At 40.3% G+C, this 12,123-nt stretch overlaps 1 protein-coding gene across 1 annotated transcript; it reads right to left on the bottom strand.

The window, feature by feature from the left end:
• Window positions 2,775–6,136, bottom strand: LOC105159815. Its single transcript, XM_011077014.1, has 2 exons — window positions 5,907–6,136; window positions 2,775–3,060 (listed from the first exon to the last, which is right to left on the bottom strand). Exons 1-2 carry the CDS (start codon window positions 6,134–6,136, stop codon window positions 2,775–2,777), a joined length of 516 nt encoding a protein of 171 aa, XP_011075316.1.

The raw sequence follows: 12,123 nt of genomic DNA, 5'->3' as shown, positions 1-12,123 counted from the left end.
GGGGACAATATTTGGTTGGCACAGGAATTGTTCACGGGCTATAATCAGGTGAGGCTCCCACCTCATTGTGCTCTGAAAGTTGATATTAGGAAGGCCTGTGATACTGTGGAGTGGGACTTCCTACTTGCAGTCTTGCAATTATTTGGTTTTCCACAAACGTTCACAAGATGGATCGAGGAGTGTGTAACGACGGCCTCATTCTCGATTGGACTTAATGGAAACCCTCTTTCCAAGAGGACGTGGATTAAGACAGGGAGACCCTCTTAAAGTATTGAAACTGGTCTTCAGGGAATAAAAGAGGAAGAAGGGGAACTTGACACTCAATGTTCAATTAGCCAAAGGCTTTCTTGATGAGGTACAACAGTTGATGAGCTTAGATAGACAGAATGAGGCATTTTTACAATTAGAACACTGCCGCCGACTAGTATATGCAAAAGCGGCAAAACTGGAACAAATCATGTTGCAACAACGAGCCAAGATGCAGTGCATGAAGGGAGGTGACCAATGCTCCCGAATTTTCTTTCATAAAATTGCCCAGATAAGAGTGGCGAGGAGGATATTGCAGATCAATGATGATAATGGGACCATCCACACAGTACCAGGAGAGATTATCAATGAATTTGTCCGTTACTACCAAAATCTCTTGGGCGGTAACAGACGACAGATGACGATGGATATTGGTTTTCTCAGACTGTGGGCTAGACATGTCCTTTCTAGTGAGGAGGCTGGCCATCTTATATCGGCATTTACTCCGGATGATGTGAAGCAAGTAGTATTTGACATTGCATAGGACAAAGCTCCGGGACCTGATGGGTATTCATCAGGTTTTTTTAAAGCAACCTGCCTAGTGGTGGGACAGGACAGGCCATCTTTTTGTTCTCGTTATGAAAGTCTTGCATTTGGGATTTTCGCAACTTATTGAGCAGGATAAGCAATTCTTTTATCACTGGAAATGTGAGCCGGCCAAAGTATTCCAGTTGGGATTCGCAGATGACCTCCTGCTTTTCTGTAGAGCTAACTTGGATTCTCTCAGGGTCCTCAAGATGGGATTGGATCGATTTGCAGAATGGTCAGGACTTCGGCTGAACGTACAAAAAAGCCATGTCATTATCTCCCGATTAGCGCAAGGATGGAAGGATCAGATCTTAGCAGCTATGGGCTTCCAGGAGGGCCAACTACCAATGAGGTACTTGGGTCTCCCTCTATTGTCTTCTAGATTGTCTATATCCGATGTCAGGATCAACTGGAGGTTCTTAGAGGGACGACCCACCACACAATCCCTATATAGACTTTTCTGCCCACCTGGATCGAAAGTAGGATAGTCTACACTACTTTCGGGTTCATTGAAGATTCTCCGACATAATTTCATTCTTTGGTTAGCAATTAAGGAGAAGCTACCGACGATCGATAAACCATGGATGACTCATCTAGGTGGATGCATCCTTTATGATGAGGGTACATCAGAGACACACACTCACATATTCTTCGATGTCGATTTAGTAGAAAATGCCTTGCAGCTGTACGAAAATATGTTCGATTTTCTTGGCCCAATCCCGAGTGGGCAAGAGACTTGCAAGGCATCGAAGAAGTGGAGGGGGAAGCATACCGTTAATGTAGCTTATCGAGCCTTACTTAGTGCATGCATATGCCATATTTGGCGAGAGAGGAACTTGAGACGTTTTGAACACACTCATCGGCCGGAAAGTGTATTAGCTACTTGCATCGTAGATGACGTTAGACAGAGGATACTTAGTATTAATCTATCCTGTTCTATTAGTACATGTGCTCTATAGACATTGGCGTATCCCTTGGTCTATCAGGGGAGACACCACTTGATTGTTGTACTATACTTCTTTTATTAATTAAACTTACATTTATCCAAAAAAAAATTAGCAAAGCGTAATAATAACTACAAGATAGTGTAAAAGGGAAACAAACTTGCTTTAATAAAACCATTCAAAAGAGCTAAATTTTTAACGTTCTCAGAATTCCACGAAACTTGACCCATACCCATGCATTTATGTGGTGCGTTTGCTAAGCGTAATAATAACTGCAAGTTAGTATAAAAGGGAAACAAACTTGTTTTTTTATTTTTTTTGTGTGGATAACTTTTTTTTTTTGGGTAAATGTAAGTTTCATTAAGTACAATAGTAGTACAGTACAACAATGTGATCATCAGTTGGTTTCTCCCTCGACAAGCCAAGGGTACTGATTGATCTAGGTAAAGTGATGCTATGGATCCGCTGCCCAATATCCTCAACTATCAATAAAGCCATGGTGCTAGGTGTCCTCTCGGTGTGCTCGAATCGTCTCAAGTTTCTCTCCCTCCAAATGTGATAAACACATGATACTAATAGTGCTTGATAAGACATGTTAACAATGTGTTTATCCCTCCATCTCTGGGAAGCCCTTGCAAAGTCCGTTATCCAGTCTCTATTGGGCCATGAAAAACGTACCATTCACCGAATTGCTGCAAGACACTGTCGACTAAATCTGCACAAAAAGCCAACTTGCCAAGAATAGCAAGCCATAGGATGAATAAATGAAGTGGAATCTTAAGTGATCCAAACAGTAGTTAAGACCAGCCTACTTTCGGTCCTGGCCGAACAAATAACCTGTAAAGAGCCTGAGCTGTAGGTTGTCCATGATCAAATCTCCACACAATGCGGTCCTCCCCTCCATGGATTGCGGGTAATGCATGTGTGATCTCCAAACACTCGACATCTGTGATAGGAGGCCACTGCCACTCTCCTCCACTAATCACCATATTGAGTTTAGCTGACTCCTCCATCTGAGTAGCCTCGGTCCCCGTGGAAACGTGTCACCAAGAGGGCAAAGGTAATGCCATGGGTCCTCCCACAAGTAGAATCTTCGTCCTCCCACAAGTAGAATCTCCTTCCATCTCCGATCTGATAATCCGCCATAGGGCGGAGGAAAACCCGTAGACGGAGAATTTTTTGCCAACCCCATGAGCCACTATGGTCCCTAATCGTCCAGATGGAGGTGTTTCGTAACCGACCCTGGTAAAACCATTCAACCCAAATCGATGTCCTTTCGCACCTGATAATATCACAGAGTTTCTTAGTCATTAATGCACGATTCAAGACAGAAATATCCTTGAATCCTAGTCCTCTGTCACCCTTCAGCTGGCATAGATCTTTCCAAGCTACCTTAGCATAACCACTGGTTGTTGTCCCCTTCCACAAGAAAGTTCGCAACCTCTTCTCAATCTCGTTAGTAGCTCTCTTTAGTAAAATCGTGCAAAACAGCTAAATTTGAACGTTCTCAGAATTCCAAAAAACTTGACCCAAACGTTGGTCTAGACCCATGCATTTATGTGGTAAATTTGCTATGTGTAATAATAATTGCAATTTAGCGTAAAAGGAAAACAAACTTGCTTTAATAAAATCGTGCAAAACAGCTAAATTTTGAACATTCAGAGAATTCCACGAAACTTGAGCCAAATGTAGGTCTGGATGCCTGCATTTGTGTGGTAAATTTATTAAGCGTAATAATAGCTAAAAGTTACTCTAAAAGGAAAACAAACTTGCTTTAATAACACCATGCAAAACAACTAAATTTTGAAAGTTCTCAGAATTTCATGAAACTTGACCCAAACGTTGGTCCCGACCCCTGCATTTGTGTGGTAAATTTACAACGCGTAATAATATCTACAAGTTAGTATAAAACGGAAACAAACTTTCTTTAATAAAACCGTGCAAATTTACGTTTAGCAAATTTACCACACAAATGCAGGGGTCTAGACAAACGTTTTGGTCAAGTTTCGTGGAATTCTGTGAACATTCAAAATTTAGCTGTTTTGCACGGTTTTATTAAAGGAAGGTTGTTTCCCTTTTATGCTAACTTGTACTTATTATCACATTTAATAAATTTACCACACAAATGCATGGGTCTAGACATACGTTTGGGATATATTTCGTGAAATTCTGAGAATATGTTCAAAATTTGGCTGTTTTGCACGGTTTTATTAAAGCAAGTTTTTTTCATTTTTACGTTAACTTGAAGTTATTATTACTGTTAGCAAATTTACCACACAAACGCATGTGTCTAGAGCAATGTTTGGGTCAAGTTTCGTGAAATTCTGAGAACGTTCAAAATTTAGCTGTTTTGCACGGTTTTATGAAAGCAAGTTTATTTCTCTTTTATACTAACTTGCAGTTATTATTACGCTTAGAAAAATTTACCACACAAATGCATGGGTGTAGACCTACGTATGGGTCAAGTTTCATGGAATTCTGAGAACGTTCAAAATTTAGCTGTTTTGCATAGTTTTATTAAAGCAAATTTGTTTTCCCTTTTATACTTACTTGCAGTTCTTATTACGCTTAGAAAATTTACCACACAAATGCATTGGTCTAGACTTACGTATAAGTCAAGTTTCGTGGAATTCTAAAAAAACGTTCAAAATTTAGCTGTTTTGCACGGTTTTATTAAAACAAGTTTGTTTTCCTTTTATACTATCTTGTAGTTATTATTACGCTTAGCAAATTTACCACAGAAATGCATGGGTCTAGACGAAACTTGAATTCCACGAAACTTGACCCAAACATTGGTCTAGACCCATGCATTTGTGTGGTAAATTTGCTAAGCTTAATAATAACTTCAAGTTAACGTAAAAGGAAAACAAACTTGTTTTAATAAAATCGTGCAAAACAGCCAAATTTTGAACATTTTCAGAATTGCACAAAATATACCCCAAATGTAGGTCTAGACCCATGCATTTGTGTGGTAAATTTGTCAAGTGTAATAATAAGTACAAGTTAGCGTAAAAGGGAAACAACCTTCCTTTAATAAAACCGTGCAAAACTGCTAAATTTTGAATGTTCAGAGAATTCCACGAAACTTGACCAAAACGTTGGTTTAGACCTCCGCATTTGTGTGGTAATTTGCTAAACGTAATAATAACTAAAAGAGAAATAAACTTGTCTTAATAAAACTATTCAAAACGGCTAAATTTTGAACGTTCTCAGAATTACACGGAACTTGACCCAAACATTGGTCTAGGCCCATGCATTTGTGTGGTAAATTTTCTAAGTGTAGTAATAACTACAAGTTAGCGTAAAAGGGAAACAAACTTTATTTAATAATACCGTGCAAAACAGCTAATTTTTTAATGTTCTCAGAATTCCACGAAACTTGACCCAATCGTTCGTCTAGACCCATGCATTTGTGTGGTAAATTTGCTAAGCGTAATAATAACTATAAGATAGTGTAAAAGGGAAACAAACTTACTTTAATAAAACCGCTTAAAACAGCTAAATTTTTAACGTTCTAAGAATTCCACGAAACTTGACTCATACGTAGGTCTATAACCATACATTTATGTGGTAAGTTTGCTAAGCGTAATAATAACTGCAAGTTAGTATAAAAGGGAAACAAACTTTTTTTTTGGGTAATGTAAGTTTCATTAAGTAAAATAGTAGTATAGTACAAGAATATGATCATCAGTTGGTTTTTCCCTCGACAGTCCAAGGGATACGCCATAGTCTAAATAAAGCTCGTGTACTGACTGATCTAGGTAAAGTAATGCTATGGATCTGTTGCCTGATATCCCAACTATCAATACAGTTATGGTGATAGGAGGCCACTGCACTCTCCTTCACTAATCACCATACTCAGTTTAGCTGACTCCTCCAATCCGACTAGCCTCGGTCCCCGTGGAAACGTGTCACTAAGAGGGCCAAGGTAATGCCACGGGTCCTGCCACAAGTAGAATCTCCTCCCATCTCCGATCTGATAATCCACCATAGGGCGGAGGAGAACCCATAGACAGAGAATTTTTCGCCATCCCCATGAGTCTCCATGCTCCCTAATCGTCCATATGGGAGGTGTTTCGTAACGGACCCTGGTAAAGCCATTCAACCCAAATCGATGTTCTATCGCACCTGATAATTTCACAGAGTTTCTTAGTCATTAATGCATGATTCAAGACAGAAATATCCTTGAACCCTAGTCCTCCCTCAACCTTCAGTCGGCATAGATCTTTCCAGGCTACCTTGGCATAACCACTGGTTGTTGTCCCCTTCCACAAGAAACTTCGCAGCCTCTTCTCAATCTCGTTAGTAGCTTTCTTTGGAAGAATGAACGCCGAAGCCCAATATAAACTCAGCGACATGAGTACAGATTTTATAATTTGTACCCTACCACCATATGAAAGAGCCATACCCTCCCAACCAGCAATAAGTCTATCAATTTTCAACAATAATGGACGACAATCAGTAATCGGGCAAAACAATTAAATTTTGAACGTTCTCATAATTCCATGAAACTTGGCCCATACGTCGGTCTAGACCCATGCATTTGTCTGGTAAATTTGCTAAGCGTACTAATAACTGCAAGTTAGTATAAAAGGGAAAAAATTTTTGCTTTAATAAAACCGTTCAAAACAGCTAAATTTGAACGTTCTCAGAATTCCACAAAACTTGACCCAAATGTTGGTCTAGACCCATGCATTCGTGTGGTAAATTTGCTATGCGTAATAATAACTGCAAGTTAGCGTAAAAGGGAAACAAACTTGCTTTAATAAAACCGTGCGAAACAACTAAATTTTGAACGTTCTCAAAATTCCATGAAACTTAACCCAAATATAGGTTTAAACCCATGCATTTGTGTGGTACATTTGCTAAGCGTAATAATAATTACAAGTTAGCGTAAAAGGAAAACAAACTTCCTTTAATAAAACCGTGCAAAACAACTAAATTTTGAATGTTATCATAATTCCATGAAACTTGACCTAAATGTTGGTCCTAGACCCCTGCATTTGTATGGTAAATTTGATACGCGTAATAATAACTACAAGTTAGCGTAAAAAGAAAACAAACTTGGTTTAATAAAACTATTCAAAACAGCTAAATTTGGAATGTTCTCAGAATTCCACGAAACTTGACCCAAACATTGGTCTAAACTTATGCCTTTGTATGGTAATTTGTGTGGTAAATTTGCTTAGCATAATAATAACTACAAGTTAGCGTAAAAGGGAAACAAACTTGATTTAATAAAACCGTGCAAAACAACTAAATTTTGAACATTATCAGAATTCTATGAAACTAAACCCAAACTTAGGTCTAGACCCATGCATTTGTTTGGTAAATATGTTAAGCGTAATAATAACTACAATTTAGCGTAAAATGGAAACAAACTTGCTTTAATAAAACCGTGCAAAACTGTTAAATTTTGAATGTTCTAAGAATTCCACAAAACTTGACCCAAACGTAGACCTAGACCCCTGAATTTGTGTGGTAAATTTGCTAAGCGTAATAATAACAACAAGTTAGCGTAAAAGGAAAACGAACTTGCTTTAATAAAACCATGGAAAACAGCTAAATTTTGAATGTTTTTAGAATTTCATGAAACTTAACCCAAACGTTGGTATAGACCCATGCATTTGTGTGGTAAATTTGCTAAGCGTTATAACAAGTTAGGGTAAAAGGAAAACAAACTTGTTTTAATAAAACCATGCTAAACAGCTAAATTTTGTACGTTCTCAGAATTCCACGAAACTTGGCCCAAACGTAGGTCTAGACCCATGCTTTTGTGTGGTAAATTTTCTAAGCGTAATAATAACTACAAGTTAGTATAAAAGGGAAACAAACTTTTTTTTTTGGGTAAGTGTAATTTTCTTGAAGTAAAAATAGTACAGTACAACAAGGCGGTCATCAAGTGGTTTCTCCCTCGATAGGCCAAGGGATATGCCATAGTCTAAATAAAGCTCGCGTACTGACAGAACTAGCCAATGTAACGCTAAGGATTCGCTGCCTAACATCATCAATAATCAAGCATGCCATGGTGCTCGGTGTCCTCTCAACTTGCCAGAATCGTCTTATGTTCCTCTCCCTCAAAATGTGCTAAACACATGATGTTAGTAATGCTCGAGAAGCAACGATGTGTTTACCCCTCCATCTCCGTGATGCCCACTCGTTGTCAATTGCCCAGCCTGTATTGGGCCAGTGGAAGTGTACCACCCTTCGGATTTCTGTGATGTACTGTCGACCAAATCTGCACTCGAAGAATAAGTGGTCGTGTGTCTCTGTTGCCCCATCGGTACAGAATATGCATGCACCTAAATGAGAAAGCCATGGTTTGTCGTCGTGGGTAATTTTCCAAGAATAGCAAGCCATAGGATGAACAAGTGGCGTGGAATCTTAAGTAAGCCGAAAGTAGTGAAGACCAGCCTACTTTCGGTCCTGGAGGATCAAATAATTTGTATAGGGCCTGTGTTGTGGGTCATCCATGTTCAAATCGCCATATGATTTGGTCATCCCCTCCGTGGATAATGGGTAATGCATGTGTGATCTCCAAACACTCGAAATCCGAGATAAGAGGCCATTGCCTCACTCCTCCGTTGATCACTGTGCTGAGTTTGGTTGACCCCTCAAGTCCGAGAAGTCTCGACCCCCGTGGAAAAGTCGTAATAAGTGGACCAAGATGATGCTACGGGTCTTGCCATAGGTGAAACCTCTGCCCTTCTCCGATCTGGTAGTCCACTATAGGGCGGAGGTAAGCCCGTAGACGTAGGATTTTCCTCCAACCCCAAGATCCCCCGTGCTCTCGTATCGTCCATATGGAGGTGTCACGTAATCGGCCCTAATATAGCCATTCAACCCAAATAGAAGTCCTATCGCACCGAACGATGTCATAGTGTTTCTTGGTCATTAAGGCTCGATACAAGGTAGTAATGTCTTTGAGTCCTAAACGTCCCTCCTCCACCAGTCGACATAAATCCTTCCATGCTACCTTAGCATAGCCATTGTTTGTTGTGCCCTTCCATAAGAAAGTTCGCAACCTCTTCTCAATTTCATTCAAAACTTTCTTTGGCAGAACGAACTCCGAAGCCCAATATAAGCTTGACGACATGAGTACGAATTTTATAATTTGTACCCTACCGGCATATGAAAGTGCCATACCCTCCTAACCTGCAATACGTTTCTCAATTTTCAACAATAATAAGTGATAGTCAGCTATAGATAATCTGAAGGATAATAGAGGAAGATCTAAATACCTCATCGGTAGGAGCCCTTCCTGGAATCCAAGTGCTACCAGCATCTCCTCACGTAACCCCTGTGCTCACTGCGAGATGATGAGATAGCTTTTCTACACATTTAGCCTGAGGCCGGACCACTCTGCAAATCTATCCAATCCTGTCTTAAGCACCCCAATAGAATCCATATCAGCACGGCAGAATAGGAACAGATCATCTTCATGTCCCAACTGAAAAATTCGAGCTGTATCACATTTTCAATGGAAGGAAAAGAGCCCATCTTGGTCAATCAACTGCAAGAAACCCATATGTAGGACCTCCATCACAAGTACGAATAAGTATGGTGATAGGGTGTCACCCTGTCGGAGTCCTCTCGGACCAAAAAAAAAGCCGTGAGGTGTTTACATTCAATCCAACAGAAAATGAGGGTGTTGTGACACACTCCTCAATCCACCTCGTGGAAGTAGCTGGGAACCCATAAAAATCCAAAACAGCAAGTAGGAAGTCCCACTCCACCGTGTCCTAGGCCTTCCGAATATCAACTTTCAAAGCACACCAGGGGGGTAAATGGGCCTGGTTGTACCCCGTGAAGAGTTCCTGTGCCAACATGATGTTGTCCCCTATGCTTTTGTCGGGTACAAAAGCCGCTTAACAAGGACTAATAAGCTTGTCCAGAATCCCACTCAACCTTTCGACAATGAGCTTGGCAATAATCTTATATATCACATTGCAACATGATATAGGACGAAAATCACTAACAGACATGGGGAATGTACCTTTGGTATGAGTGCCAATAATGTGGTGTTGATCTGTTTTAGCAATCGGTCAGTAGCAACGAAGTCCAGGATCGCTGATGTAACCTCCTGTCCCACAATTGGCCATGCAGCTTTGAAAAAGCCCGAAGAAAATCCGTCAGGCCCCGATGCTTTATCTTCAGCTATGTCAAAAACAGCCTGCTTAACTTCTGCTGGGGTAAATGACAAGATTAACGAGCTAGCTTCCTCTTCGCTCAGTATGTGTGTGGCCTAAGGTTGTAGGAACTGAACATCCATTATTGCTCGTCGTCTATTCGCACCTAGGAGATTTTGGTAGTAGGAGACAAATTCATTAACCACCTCTCCTGGGTCCGTATGGGTGGCTCCGTGGTCATCATTAATTTGTAATATTCTCCACACCGATCTCCTTTGAGTGATTTTACAGAAAAAGATCCGGGAGCACTGATCTCCCCCCTTCATCCATTGCATTTTTGCTCGTTGTCTAATGATCTGTTCAATTTTGGCCGCCTTAGCATAAACAAGCCGATAGTAGTGCTCCAAATAAAGGAGTAGCTCATCCTGTCTATTAGCGCTAACCAATACTTGAGCCCTTTCAAGGAATCCCCTGGCCAACTCAACATCATGTGCTAAGTCCCCTTCTTTCCTTCGTTGTTCCCAAACAATAGGTTTGAGTGCCTTGAGTTTCCGTGTGACTGAAAACATAAGGACTCCTACTATCTCATGCAACCAAATATTCTGTATTGTGGGGATAAAGTCCGATGAGAGAGTAAGATAGTTGTCAAAGAGAAACATACCTCTGAACTGTTGTTGACTGTCCCCATGAATCAATGGGAGAATCGTCTGAAGTGCGAAGAGTAAGACAACTATAGAATGCTGTCGGGAATTTAACTGTCATGTATCATTTGTCAGCATCCAATCCAGAGGGAAACAAACTTGCTTTAATAAAACCGCGTAAAACAGCTAAATTTTGAACGTTCTCATAATTCCACGAAACATGACCCAAACATAGGTCTACACCCTTGCATTTGTGTGGTAAATTTTCTAAGCATAATAATAACTACAAGTTAGCGTAAAAGGGAAACAAACTTGCTTTAATAAAATCGTGCTAAACAACTAAATTTTGAATGTTCTCAAAATTACACGAAACTTGACCTAAACATAGGTCTAGACCCATGCATTTGTGTGGTAAATTTGCTAAGCGTAAAAATCACTACAAGTTAGTATAAAAGCGAAACAAACTTTCTTTAATAAAACCGTGCAGAACAACTAAATTTTGAACGTTCTCAAAATTCCATGAAACTTGACTCAAACGTAGGTCTAGACCCATGCATTTGTGTGGTAAATTTGCTAAGCGTAATGATAACTACAAGTTAGCGTAAAAGGGAAACAAACTTGCTTTAATAAAACCATGCAAATTAACTAAATTTTGAAAGTTATTAGAATTCCACGAAACTTAACCCAAACGTAGGTCTAGACCCATGCATTTGTGTGGTAATTTTTTTTGGGTAAATGTAAGTTTCATTAAGTAAAATAGTGGTACAGTACAACAATGTGATCATCAGTTGGTTTCTCCCAAGACACGCCAAGGGATACACCATAGTTTAAAAAAAGCTCGTGTACTGACTGATCTAGGTAAAGTAATGCTATGGATCTGCTGCCTGATATCCTCAACTATCAATAAAGCCATGGTGCTAGGGGTCCTCTCGGTGTGCTAGAATCGTCTCAAGTTTCTCTCCCTCCACATGTGGTAAACACATGATGCTAATAGTGCTCGCTAAGACATGTTAACAATGTGCTTACCCCTCCATCTCCGGGAAGCCCATGCAATGTCCGTTATCCAGTCTCTATTGGGCGAAGAGAATCGTACCTTTCTTTGAATTGCTGCGAGACACTGTAGACTAAACCTGCACTGAAAAAATAAGTGGCCATATGTCTCCATCGCTCCCACGTTACACAGAATACAAGGGCCAAGGTGGGCTAGTCATAGTTTGTCCATTGTAGCCAACTTGCCAAGAATAGCAAGCCACAAGATGAATAAATGACGTGGAATCTTGAGTGATTCCGAAAGTAGCAAAGACTAGTCTACTTTCGGTCTTGGTGGATCAAATAGCCTGTAAAGAGCCTGAGCTGTAGGTTGTCCATGATCAAATCTCCAAATAATGCGGTCCTCCCCTCCATGGATTTTGGGTAATGCATGTGTGACCTCCAAACACTTGAAATCTGTGATAGGAGGCCATTGCTACTCTCCTCCACTAATCACCATACTGAGTTTAGCTGACTCCTCCAATCCGAGTAGCCTCGGTCCCCGTTGAAACGTGTCACTAAGAGGGCCAAGATAATGCCACGGGT

The sequence above is a fragment of the Sesamum indicum genome, linkage group LG4 (genome assembly GCF_000512975.1).
Source record: "Sesamum indicum cultivar Zhongzhi No. 13 linkage group LG4, S_indicum_v1.0, whole genome shotgun sequence".
NCBI lineage: Eukaryota > Viridiplantae > Streptophyta > Magnoliopsida > Lamiales > Pedaliaceae > Sesamum > Sesamum indicum.
The sequence above is the reverse complement of the archived record's forward strand: the minus strand, read 5'-3'. Positions and strand labels throughout refer to the sequence as shown.

Coding starts and splice junctions, on each gene's coding strand:
- LOC105159815 (XM_011077014.1), bottom strand. CDS start 6,136: ATGTCGCTGAGTTTATATTGGGCTTCGGCGTTCATTCTTCCAAAGAAA. Junction 3,061..5,906: donor AAACTCTGTGAAATTATCAG/GTGCGATAGAAC, acceptor TGATATTATCAG/GTGCGAAAGGACATCGATTT.